Source organism: Crocodylus porosus, unplaced genomic scaffold (assembly GCF_001723895.1).
Source record: "Crocodylus porosus isolate Cpor-Errol unplaced genomic scaffold, CroPor_comp1, whole genome shotgun sequence".
NCBI lineage: Eukaryota > Metazoa > Chordata > Crocodylia > Crocodylidae > Crocodylus > Crocodylus porosus.
Window position 1 is genome coordinate 39,419,202 of NW_017728943.1, and position 13,163 is coordinate 39,432,364.

Sequence of the window (13,163 nt, forward strand, 5' to 3'; positions counted from 1 at the left end):
GAGAGAGAGAGAGAGAGAGAGAGAGAGAGAGAGAGAGAGAGAGTGTGTGTGTGCGCGTGTGTATGTGTCCCCACCCTCATTATTTGCCCAGTCCAATTTCCCTCCTTTTTGGATTCACCAGCCAGTGTCTCTAGTCATATGATAAAAGCCTTAGTCTGTCTGTCTGTCTGTAATGCTTTATTCACACTCTGACTGGTAGGTTTGGCAGCCAATCAGAGTGCTCCAACAGATAGAGACACATGGCGGAACGCCACCATGATAGTGGGGACTGAGGGGCCACAGTGGGGGGTGAGGCCAGCCCTGCTCCTTGAAGGCAGAGGGGGACGGCAGGGACCGGAGCACCACCATGACGGAGGGGGTGGAGCCGGGGGTGTGGTGGCATGGGGTGCTGGTGGCACAGCACTGCTCTTACAACCCCACATGGCAGAGCACTCCCATGACAGCAATGACTGAAGGGCCAGAGTGAGGGTGTGAGGCCAGGGGCACTGGCCTTGTCCATTCCCCTCCATGACCCTGCTCCTTGGAACCAGGGGCCAGAGTGGGCCCCACCCCCCAAAAACAGTCAGCAGAGAGAGGGAACTGGTGGGGAAGAGGGGAGGGAGGAAGGGGAGTGGGAAGTGGAGGGGCAGGTTACCAGTGGCAGTGCATGGCCGCCACGTGCAAGCTCCCCTCCCCCCCCCAGTCCTGGGAGGCAGGGGTTCAGAAGGGGGACACACAGGCCCGCACCTGAAGCAGCAGGGGGGAACTGGACCCAATATGCTGGGGGGAGGGTGGAGAACGAGCCTGGGCCCAAAGTGGTGGGCAGGGAAGGGAGGAAAGCTGGATCCAGACCCAAGGCGGGGGCAGCGCAATGCAGGCCTCTGTCCCCCCTCCTCCCCGCATCATGCTTGATGGGCAATTTGCTAGTATATATATTATACATATAATCATGTTTATATATATATAAAAATGACACATGATTATATCTATAATTATACATATAATAATCAAACAGTCTGGCTACAGACACTGGCTGGTGAATGTGTAGACACACATACACACATATATTCATCAGCCAGTATATCTAGCCAGACTGTTTGATTATTAACATATATAAACATTTTATTGATAGTACAGATGAGATTATTTCCCTTTAAATATGTAATAACTCCAACCTTATATGATTCCTGTGCATTACTCCAGTGTAGAGAGCTTTGTTATTATATTTGCCTGAATAAAAAATAAAAGTTAAACCCCCCCCAAAAATGAACAAAGAAAGAGGCATTTGAAAATGTTAAAAATAGACAACAATCAAGACTGGTCCACGGATCTCTTCTGCCTTGCCAGAATGCCTTGGGACCCCTAGCACACATTTTCTTGATGACACAATGGGATCTGTTTTCCGAACCCAACAATTGAGCCTCCTGCCATGTCACGTGTATGGCAGGAAGCGTGATTCTGAAATCAGGGATCAGGTCCCAATCACACTGGCTGTTTGTAGGCATGGGGGAAAAAACCCCAAACAAATGGTGTTTTACTTTAAAACTTGGCGTGCTTTTGTGCCAAGCCCAGCACGTGGCTGGAAGAAGCATCATGTTAGTTGGACCTGGCTTTCCCAATGTCTGTATAGACTGGGCGCTTTAGTAGGGCTTTTTTGATGCTTTTATCTAATAGCTGATTGAATCAACTATTAGATAAAAGTACCAAAAAGCCCCACTGAAGTATCCAATCTATACAGATGCTGCAAAGCTGGGTCTAAGTAATACGCTACTGTTTCTGGTAAAGCATGTTTTTACTTTTTCCCCCATGTTTGTCAATGCTCACTATTACTACTTGCCAGTGCACCAGAAGCCTGGGATCACACTTGGAGCCTGGTGCGTGGAAAACATTCTGTGTGGTCCTGGGCTGGGATTACCAATCAGCTGATTGGTGATCTCAGCCCTGGGACCACACTGGATCCAGTTCAAGACTCTGGATCAGTCCCAGGGCTGAGACAAACAATTGACTAATTGTGAGTCCTAATCTTGGGACCATATTAGGGCAAGTTCCAGAGCCCTGCCATGCAGCCATTATCAGGTTGTATGGTAGGGAACTTTGCCTGATGCTCAATTTAAGGTACAATAAAAACCAGCCACAAAATTATTACATGTTTTGAAAAATTATTTTCTGGCTTATTTTTCATTTTATCACACCATTAATCGCATGAATGTGTGACTGTGTTGCTATTTAAAATGAGACTGGCTGGTGAAGCACGTCTTAAGTGTAGCATCTGCCAAAGGTTTTAGAATAATAGAATCAATGGAAATTCAGGGCTGGAAAGGACCTCAGGAGGTCATCTAGTTGTAGCAGGCTTGCCTTTCGGAGCTTGGGTTGAATCCCAGGCTTGAAATTTTGCTGTTTTGATCAGTGGAGCCCATCCACCAATCAGGAGGAAGGAAGAGGAGTGAAGTCATGCCCCTTTCCTGAAGGGAGGGAGAGAGCAGCTCCCCCGGACCTGACTGTAGACTGCAACACTCTCAGGTCTCAAAGACTTCAGGGGCGGAGCCCTGGAGAGTATAAAAGGAGCTGTGTGCCCAGCATGAGGGCGACACATCTGGGACACAGACAAGAGAAGAGCGGGGATTAGAAGAGCTGAGGAGATCTGTGAAGCAGGGTGAAGCAGCAGGCTGGAAGTGTCCCTGAAGACTTCCATGGGCGGGGAATGGCGGACAGCTCCAGTGGCTAGCCTCTTGGTGCGCAACACTGCACACGGCATCCAGACCTTGGGAGCTGCGTGAGGCAACTTGGGTCTGCAACCTCTGGCATGCAGCCAAAGACATGGTGCACAGGTCAGTGCATGGAGCAGGAGCTTTGGAGCACTTGGGTGGCTCAGGTCCCCAACACCCAGCATGAGGCTTGGTGCAGGAGGCGCTGCACGAAGGGTCTGGGACCAGATTGAGCCCAGTGCTGCACGACGTGACCCAGGCCTCCAACCCATAGCAAAAGGTTGAGTCCAGGGAGCCAGATGGTGCTCGGGCTGCTTAGCCAGCAAACACGGCTGAGTCAGAAGCCCTGCATAGCGAAGCCCTATTCCAGGGGACAGGGACCCCCCCAAAGTCCATCGCAGGCAAGAGAGCAGCTTAGCGCAGAGGACGAGGGCCACCCTCCAGGTCTAGGAGCTGTGAGTTGCAGGGAAAAAGGATTCCCACAGGAAAGGAGTCCCCCCTGGTTAGTTAAGGGCTCCTGAAAGTGGAGGTCGCACTAGGAGGGCCCCCCTGAAGTTACCAGCTTCCTTGAAGGGCTTGGGAAAAAGCTCAAGGGGACTGGGGTTTCCTCTTGGGATTAAGTTTATATTTGAGGTTCTTGTGCCATAAATGGTGTGATGTCGTGCCTTATTTTTTGTGAACTCTCATGTTTGTAAATTAGTAGATGAGTAGAGTCCTAGGGCTCTGCTGAGACCCCCTTTTGCTATTACTTCACCTGTTGTGGCTTATTTATTGTTCACCTCTACTTATCTATAGTTTATCTGTTGGCTATCTATGTTTATTTTGGGGTTTATCTGTTTCAGATCAGATACTTATCTGTATCTGGGACACTAGTGTAAGGTTTTATAGCATTTACCCAGAGGGTATTGTTTATGGTATTTGTTTAGCTATCATATACATATACATATATATATAAATATAAATATATATATATATATATAGAGAGAGAGAGAGAGAGAGAGAGAGAGAGAGAGTATATATGTTTATATCCATGTTTCTTTTCTTTCTGATAAGTTAATGTAAATTAATTTGTATATAGTTAAGTCCCCTGACTGTTCTGGCCTGGTTCTATAGGGACAGGGGGAAACTGAGCAGTCTGCAGTTCTCCCACAGCACACCTGTCAGCTAACAATTCCCTTCAATTGGAGAAAGGGAGTATATACCAGAGTACACCTGGGCTACATAGTCTAACCCCCCTACTCAAGGCAGAATCATCCCTGTCTAAACCATGCCAGACAACCATTTGCCTAACCTGCTCTTAAAAGCTTCTAAAGATAGAAATTCGACAACTGCTCTGGGTAGCCTGTTTCAATGCATAACTCCCCTCCTAGTTAGCCATGCTAGTTTGAAGTCAGACAGAAGGCAGGGCAGAGTAGCACCTTAAAAAAACTAACTTATTCAGAAAGGCATGCGCTTTTATAGGCATCAGTCTACTTTAGGGCTTTTCAGCCTTTTTAAAGGAGTGTACCTTCTGGGTATGCTTCTGGTGCAGCAGGGAGAAGGGGGAGGGGTGGCAGTGGCCGGACACAGAGAGGGGAGTTGGGGGTTTGCACATGGTGGGCAATGTGGGATGGTGGATGGCAGTGGTGGCTGCCTGCAGAGGGGAGCCGCTGCCCTCACCCTCCCACCCTCAGCCCTGCTCCTGGGAGGCGATGGTGTGGGGTGGTGGGTGGCAATGCTCCATCCCTGCCTGCCTGTACATATCCCCTAACTCCTTTCCAAGTACCCCCAGGACACATGTACCCCCAGTTGACAACCCCTGGTTTACTTCATTTTACTTTGTTTCATAGCATCTGACAAAATAACCTATAAAAACACATGCCTTTTTGAACAAGTCAGTTTTTAAGGAGCTACTCTGCCCTGCATTATACCCTCATAGTGAGAAAGTTCTTCCTAATATTCAACGTAAATTTCCCTCACTGCAATTTAAGACTCTTGCTCCTTGTCCTGTCTGCTGCGACCTCAGAGAACAGCCTATTTCCATCCTTTGCATGACTTCCTTTCAGTATTTGAAGACCATTATCAAATGCCCCCTTAGTCTTTTCTTCTCCAGATTAAATAACCCCAGTTCTTCCAAACCTTCCTTGTAAGTCATGTTTTCTAGATGTCTGATAATTTCTGTTGCTCTCCACTGGACTCTTTCTAAATTGTCCCTGTCTTTCCTCAGTTGTGAAGCCCAAAACTAGACACAGTACTCTAGGAAAGGCCTTACCAGGACTACTCAACTTGCAAGTAACACTCCTATTAATACATTCCAGAATGATATTCACTTTTTTTTTTTGCAAAAAGAGCCATATGATTGACCTCTGGTCAACTTCTGGTCCATTATAATTCCTAGGTCCTTTTCTGTAATACTGCAGCCTAAGCCAGTCATTCCCCAGTCTGTATTTTTCATGCAATTATTCTGTCCTAATTGCAGAATTTGAACTTGTTCTTCAGGAAATTAATTTTGAACAATTTCACTGGTGTATCAAGATAATTCTGAATTCTAGCCCTACCCTCTAGAGTAATTACAACTCTACCCAAGTTGATGTCATCTGCAAATGTTCTAAGTGTGCACTCAATCTCATTCTCTCAATCTTCAGTGAAGATATTAAACAGTACTGGACACAGGAAATATACCAGGAAAATCCTACTTGATACCTCCTCCTAACTAGACTTCAAGCCAATGACGAAAACTCATTGAGCTCACAGACATAGTTATGTATCCACCATCCATAATTTCATCTAGAATATTTCTTTAGCTTACTAATGATAATGTCATGGGAGAAAAGTGTCAAAAACCTTGCTAAAGTCTATGTACATAATATGCACTTTTCCTCCCCACATTCACAGAGACTAGAATGTGACTTGGCCAGGCATAACTTGCTCTTAACAAATCCTTTCTGGCTGTCCCTGATTGCCTGGTGCCATAGGTGCTGAGAAACAGATTTTTTGAAGAAAAACACGCTCCATGTTCTTTCCAGATATCAAAGTCAGACTGATCAGTAATTTTTCAGATCCTCCTTTTTCCCTTTCCTAAAGATGTATGTTGTATTTACTCTTTACAAGTCATCTAGGACTTCAACCAACCTCCACAAGTACTCAAGGATGATAGCCAATAGCTCTGAAGTTCCTTGAATACTCGTGGATGAATTCCATCCAGCCCTGTGAACTTGAAAACATCTGTCTTCTCTAAGTAATTTCTAGCCTGCTTTTCTACTACTCTAGGCTGCTCATCCCCTCCAGCATCATTGTTGCCAACTCTGCCTGTCATCTGAGAGCTGACCTTATTTTCGAAGACTGAAGTAAAGAAAAAAAGAAGTTAAATACTTCAGACTTATCTGAAGTATTCATTATTAAATTGCCCTCTATATTTATAAACAAAATTGGGTAGTGTTAGTAGTTTATTTACAGCTTTTGCTAAAACAGTACAGTAAAACTGACAATGATGTTACACATAATAATATATAATGTATGGTTGTTGGTAAAAAGCATACAATAAGCCTATACATTGTACCAATTTAAACAAAATTGAAACAGAATATAATATATGATGATACATAAAAATAAAGTGAAACAATATACAATGGTAGAATAAAAGGATAAAAATAGGGACATTTTATTTTATTTTGGCCCTTATTCTTAGTGTAAATAGTGCCAATACACCTAGGCAGTATATCACCATTTAAAAAAATGGGTTTATATTTTAATTCCAATGCTTAAGATAAATGCCTTCTAAAATTATATTTTGGTTTTTTTTCAAAATGTGTACTGTCAATTGGAGAATTCTTTGAAGATTTCTGGGGCAAAAATATCTAGGCCAGAGGCCTTTCCATTGCTCAGCAGGGATAGGTATGTTCTTACTTGGGATTCAGAGGGGAGATACTGATCTGGTAGTGACTTAACACATCAAATTTCCTTCAGCGAGCAGCCATCATTTCCCTCACCAGCTACAAAGCTTAAAAAAAGAACCCATGCTTCTTTAGGAACATAGGCATCAAGTATTAAACTAAATTTTTTTGGCTCTTCGGCTATGATCTGCCAAAAACATTGATTACCCTTTTTCCCCCTGCATCTACTAGTTCCTCCCACAGCCTCATTTGCTATCGTGTCTTCTTTCTATTAGGGTTTTTTTATAGTTTATTTTAATCTCCTTGATCTGTTGAAAACTAACTCAATAATTTTTTAGACTTGTAGTCTTCCGGGGTTTCTATTAAAGAGTCTTTAACTTTAGAGCAGCACTCATCAAACTATGGTTTAGGAGCACATGTAGACGAAATGAAATTTCCTGTTTACACAAATGCTATGCATTTGTGTTTGCATGACCCAGGATTTCCCAGTGCTTTAAAGTCCATTTAGCGCCTCAAACTAACACTATTCAGAGATGTGTTAATTTGTGTCGCTTTCATGTTACACCGTTCCAAGTGTGGATTTTGTTTGTGCAAACAGCGGGAGACTCCAGAGACTTGTAATTAACCCCCTTCACCATGAGGGGCCGCTGTGTTCTGGCCTTTAGCCAGTAGATGGCACTGTGTGTTCTTTTTTTTAACCCTCTTTCAGCCCTCACTCCTACTTCCTTCCTTTCTCCTCCGCAGTCAGTCTGCTTGTTTGTTTGTTTGTCCTTTTTATTACTTTACAATTTTATTATTTTAAAAAAATAATGGGGGAAAGAAATGTAATTTTCTAACACCAACACCTATTCCCCACAAAATGCTCTCTTTTGTGAGAGCATTTTCCAGCTATTGGACAACTGCTTCATACTGAAAAATTGCTTTTTGTGGGTTTTTTCTTCAAGCATTTGAGTGGCTTGAGAAAATCTTTGAACAGGGAAACACATTTCTCTCAGCTCATTCCACTGAGTTCTCTTCTTATGAAGAACTTCTAATCTGGGGGCTAGTTGTATAATAGATGGGAAAGACTCCTCATAAAATTCTAATTAAATTTTAGAAACAGAATTAGATAATTAGATTGGTTGCTACCCTCTTAGGCGAATATACTTATTTTCTTAGCAACAACTAAATCTAATAAACAAACCAAAAATAACACCATTTTAAACTCCTATCAGAAATATTATTGTAACTACAAGGAACCAGATTGGATAGCTTCCTTTCTGTTATATTTTATGAGGTTTCTCTTAAACTTCCTTTGTGGCTATGTAAGAGGCTTCATTCTCCTGAGCTGTCAAACTGGTAACATATAAAAACACTATTTTCATTCATAAAGCCAGACACACATGCACACAGCAATACATCTAGAAAGTTATATACAAAATAAAATAGCTGAGCACATGTAAAATACTGTATTTATTGAAAAAGAAAGAAAGTGCTAGACTAATAATTTGCCCTTGCATATAAGATACAGTATACTGCAAGGAGTAGGAATTAAGGCTGTGCAAAGCTTTGGTTCCTGATTCGATTCGGTGGAGATTTGGCCTCATTCGGTGGCTGAATCTCTGAATCTGAATGAAATCAGAGTACCCTTTAATCTCTCCTAATCAAGTCGGAACCTTCCGAATCGATTGAGAGAGATTTGGAAACATTGGGATATATGCACAGCTTTAAATGTTTTTTCTGCGTACCTCTAGGTAGCAGGTGGCTCGTGAATGCTGCAATGCTGGGGTTGATGGAACATCCCACTTCCAGGTCTGCTGGAGAGAGCACAGGGGCCTCCCCACACCCCCCAGCTCAGTGACTGGCACCTCCTGGGTCTGGGGGGGGCACCCAGGGTCCCCTCGTGGCCAACTGCCAAGCGGGGGGGGATGTGGGGGCCCCCCAGCACGCTCCCCAGCAGACCTGGAAAGGAACTGGAAGTATTTTTGGTCCACTTCCGGGTTCTCCGCCAAGCACGCAGGGGGCCCCCCTGCACTCCTGTGGGACACTCCATCTGCCCCAGCATTACAGCATTCATGACCCACACCTGGTACCTCGAGGTATGTAGAAAAAACATTTAAAGCTATGTCTATGATTCAGATTCAACCAAATTGAAGCAGGGACAGTGATCTGACTCAACAAACAAATCACTATCCCCAAATTGGGTCAAATCTGAATCCGAATTGAATAGGGCCCATTTTGCACACCCCTAGTAGGTATGTGACAACAGAAGCCATACATGCCCCCTAAATACCCTGAGACCCCTAGCCAATGCAGAATGGGCTGAGCAAAAAGCCCCAGGAAGAGGGGAAAACTTACCTTTAGGGCAGGGAGAGCAGGAGCTGCATCTGCATGCACTGCCACGGTTTAAAAGCTCACTGTCAATCAATCTTGGCAATGCTCAGCTGATGACGTCAGCCACAGGTGCCGCCGCGGGCAATTTAAAAGACACTCAGAGTGCCAGCAGAGAGAGGGAGGGAACTGCTTCCAAGCCGACTGAGGCTGGGGCAGAGATGATCTACAGGCACCAAGGCAGAGCGGTGCTCAGGCCACAATAGCCCTGTTAGTAAGGGGCAGAGAGGCTCTGGCAGGCAGAGGCTGAGAAACAGAGCCTCAGCATAGGGCAAGGGGCAGCTCCTGTAGGAATGAAGAGAATTAACTAAATCCTAATGGGGATGCTGGGTCCTGAATAGATAACTCCTCCAGAGTGAGGCTTCCTTGTTCATTTGTTTTTTTCCTATTCTTGATTTTTATTCTGAGAGGCCACAAGAGCCAAGGGACAAGTGGGCCCTTATCCAAGGCCCGCCACAGGGAGGAGCTCCTTGAGGACAAGGTAGACAACTTTGAGAGGGTCAGGAAAATACTGTCAGACCCGGTCAGCATTTCCTTGAGGAAGCAGAAGTTAGGATATAAATTACCAAAGATCTAACCCGGACAAGGCTGAGGTGCCACAACTGATGGCACCAGTTGGCGTGTGGATGGGGTGGAAAGGAGGTGGAGTCCAAACATCAACCGTTCCAAACACTGTGAGTACCCCAAGCTGGGACTTCCGTATATACACTGCTGACCCCCTCCTTTGAATTATATTCCATCAAAGTCATGGCAGGAGAGTTGAGGGGAGTGGAACCTGCTCTGGGTACTCTAAATATCATTCACCGGGTAAGCAAGACCATTACAAGGTAACACACATGTATACATTTTAAATATTTCTTACTCTTAGAATATTTCTTACTCTTAGAATTCAAAAACACCTTGATGTGTAGCTATGTTTTGTTGTACTCTTCTGTATGTGATGATTCTCATATACTAATAAGTAAGAACACTTTGCAGAACTGCATTTTAGTGTTCTATTGAAATGTGGTTAAAAAACCCAAACGGGCAATCACTCTGTTCCCAGCTGTACGTTACCTACCATAAGGGCTGTATATACATGTTACTTAACTGGAATTCTGGTTAGACCTTTAATATCTAGTAGTTCATCCAATATGCAGATGAACTATTGACTACAGAGAAAATAAGCCTTAGTTTTGTCTTCTTAGAGAGATGACGTTCTGTTTCCAATGGCAATTAGAATTACTGACATTGCTGCCTTGGTATTGCATGCAATATTAGTTTACCAGAACAACATTTTTTATTTGTAGCCTCAAGGGAAAAATAGAATGTTTTAGGTATTATTCGGTCTGTAAATAATAATAATAATTATGTATACCAGATTCATTACCTTCTGCATCAGGATCTCCAAATGGGTTTAATTCTGCTGCATCAGGATCTCCAAATGGATCTGAACTGGAATTGGCCAAGTCTTGCTCCTCCTCATCCAAAAAATTAAGTTTGTTGATAAGCTCTGGAAATAAATGGAAATGTTTCAATATGGCCAAAGCCAGGCTTTGATGCAAAAAGTGTTCACTAAGCACATTTTAAGTTAAAAAACCCCCACACAAATGATCCCTGGGAGAAATGAACTGAGGCCCATTACCAACTGTAGAACTTAAATGAATGTATTTTGTAGCACACCAACATTTGCAACCAAAAGAAATAAACAGAATGAAAGATATTCACAGAATTGTTTAGAATGTAGAAGTACTGACCTGCTACATTGCAGCACAAAACCTCTGGATCTGATTCAATAAATAAATATTGTAATATCTCTAGAAAGCTATATACAGCAGCTTGATTTCAGAATATGTTTTATTCATGTATCTTTTTCACTGCCAATAGGAAATTCTCGTATTTCTATTTAACATCAGTGTTAAAGTCAAGGACAGAATATTTTATCAAGTTATAATAGGTAAGCATCATTCACTGCACAAATAATATTTTAATTATATGGTTTTTATTTCCTGTTCACACTCATTTGACAATGCAGTGGCTGAAGAGAGAGCCTCTCTGTCATGTTGTTACCTGTTGGATGCACTACAAATTACTGAAATTCACATTGGCTAGAAAGTACAAAGATAAAACTGACAGCTGAATACAAGCAGAAGTCAAAAGGTAACAGGTCACAGTAAATACAGACAATCAGAAACAGAAAGAAAGGAGGAAAGCTCATAGACCTTCAGAGGAACTGGCTGATTTAGCTGAAGGCATATTTGCTTGCTTTATGCAGTCATCTTGATCTTCATCTAAGCTGCTCAGAGCATTCAACTGGTTTACAATTTCTGTAAACAGAAGCCAGTCAAGACAAATGTAAAGTAAGGTCATTTAATGAAAAAGAAGTGGAAAGCATGCTGTTACTACAGAAAGAGAAAAAAAAGGGAAAGAGAGAGAGAACACATTGTTAATTAAAAGAATACACTGACAGTGAGTCATTACAGTGATATATAATACACTTAGGCAGCTGCATAGAAGGCTTCTGTGCTGTTTCAACAAGAAGGAACACAGTCATGTATATATGGAAAAAAGCCTATGTGTGCCTCTGTTAGCAGTGTCAATGTTACAATTTTTCCTGAAGATGAATGCACACAGTACTGCAATAACTAGGTATGTGAGATATCATTTTACATAAACAGTTTTACTATTTGTAAGTAAAGCTTGAATTTAAAAGCATATTAGCTTAATACACAAAATCACTGAGGAGACCATAATGTTAGACATGATTATGCTGAATTTAGAGCCAATCTCTATGAATTTTACAGCTAAAACAGATCCAGTTATATAATAATTTTAAATAAAATGGTCCCTAACATGCTTCTAAATAAAGCATACTGCAACAGGGCCAGATTCTACCGTTCTGAGCAAAGTCCTACTTTTTGGATAGATCCCATCCGCGGGGAATAGCTCAAAATGAACATTCTGAATCATAAGGCTCATTCTGACTTAAAATAATCCTGGCATGGCTACTTTTAGGCTTGCTTAAAATGATGCACTCTGCAGTTGAAAGAAATTAAGAAATGTTAATAAAACAACAGGAAAAATTAATTGCTATTCATTAACCAACAATTTACAACGAAACAGAAACTTGAAATACTCAAGACTGTTGTGGAAGGATAAGCCAGAAAAGCTGCAGTTAAAGCAAGGATTCAATCACTTTGTTACACATGAAATGATGGCACATCCTCCTTAAAATACAACACTTACTTAGCCTGGGAGTGACACCCAGGGTAAACAGGAAGAAATCTAAGGTGTCTTTAAAAATCATTTTAATCCAACAGAGAATTGGAAACACTATTATATGTTAAGCAGGACTATATAGCTCTTAACCAGGGCACACTGCTGAATGAAGACACAGCAGGACAGACTTAACTGACAAGGCTGCAGTCTTATATACATAACATCTGAGGCATTTAAGTGGGTCCAGGATGAAGTTACAGGTCTCCAACCTTGTAATACATAACTCAAGGTAGACCCTCATTAGCCCACCTATGGGATTCAGCTCAATCTTTTTAATCTCTGCCTTCTCTCTTCCCCCTAAGCAAGGTGCCAGGGGATCAGACAGAAAATACTTAAGACTTCTCTTTGACCAGAGGTCTGCTTGAGTCTCCTTTAATTTAGAACGCTGTCTTTTTGTGGCTAGTGTCATCTCCAGCTGGCTTTGACTGAACGACTATGTAACCATATACAATTGGTTTGTCTGTGTGTAGCCTTCAGCTGGTGCCCAGAGCAACACTTGTACTTATACCTCTGGAGCAGGGGTGGACAATTATTTCAGTTGGCAGGCCACTTACTTACGTTTTGGTGAGCTGTTGTGGGCTGCACACATAAATATTTCAGAAAATATCATTTTAACAAAATTATAGATGAAAAACAAATGACATACTAAAAATCAAACATCAACTATAACATATTTTATTGCAAAATATATTTTTGTCCTGTTTTATGAGGTTTTTTGAGCAGTGTATATACAGATGACTGCAGCGGGGATGATGCTCAAGGGCAACCAGCATGGTTTCATTAGGGGCAGTTCCTGTCAGACTACCTGATTGCCTTCTACAATCAGGTCACAAAATCATTGGACACAGGTGTCGCAGTGGATGTAGTCTTTCTGGACTTCAGGAAGGCCTTTGACACTGTCTCCCACCCCATTCTCATTAAAAAGCTAGGTGACTGTGGCATTGATGCCTACACAGTCAGATGGATTGCAAATTGGCTG

At 42.5% G+C, this 13,163-nt stretch overlaps 1 protein-coding gene across 10 annotated transcripts in view; it reads right to left on the bottom strand.

Moving 5' to 3' along the window:
* EHBP1 (EH domain binding protein 1) overlaps positions 1-13,163 on the bottom strand; it is a 334,374-nt gene that overhangs the window by 164,868 nt on the left and 156,343 nt on the right. For 7 of the 10 annotated variants that reach the window (XM_019549195.1, XM_019549196.1, XM_019549194.1 and 4 more), the window contains exons 8-9: positions 11,128-11,232; positions 10,296-10,418 (exon numbers count right to left, since the gene is read on the bottom strand). In XM_019549195.1, the coding sequence (XP_019404740.1) occupies positions 10,296-10,418; positions 11,128-11,232 (228 nt within the window). The remainder of the gene's footprint in view (positions 1-10,295; positions 10,419-11,127; positions 11,233-13,163) is intronic. The other 3 variants (XM_019549198.1, XM_019549197.1, XM_019549202.1) reach the window with 1 other exon arrangement.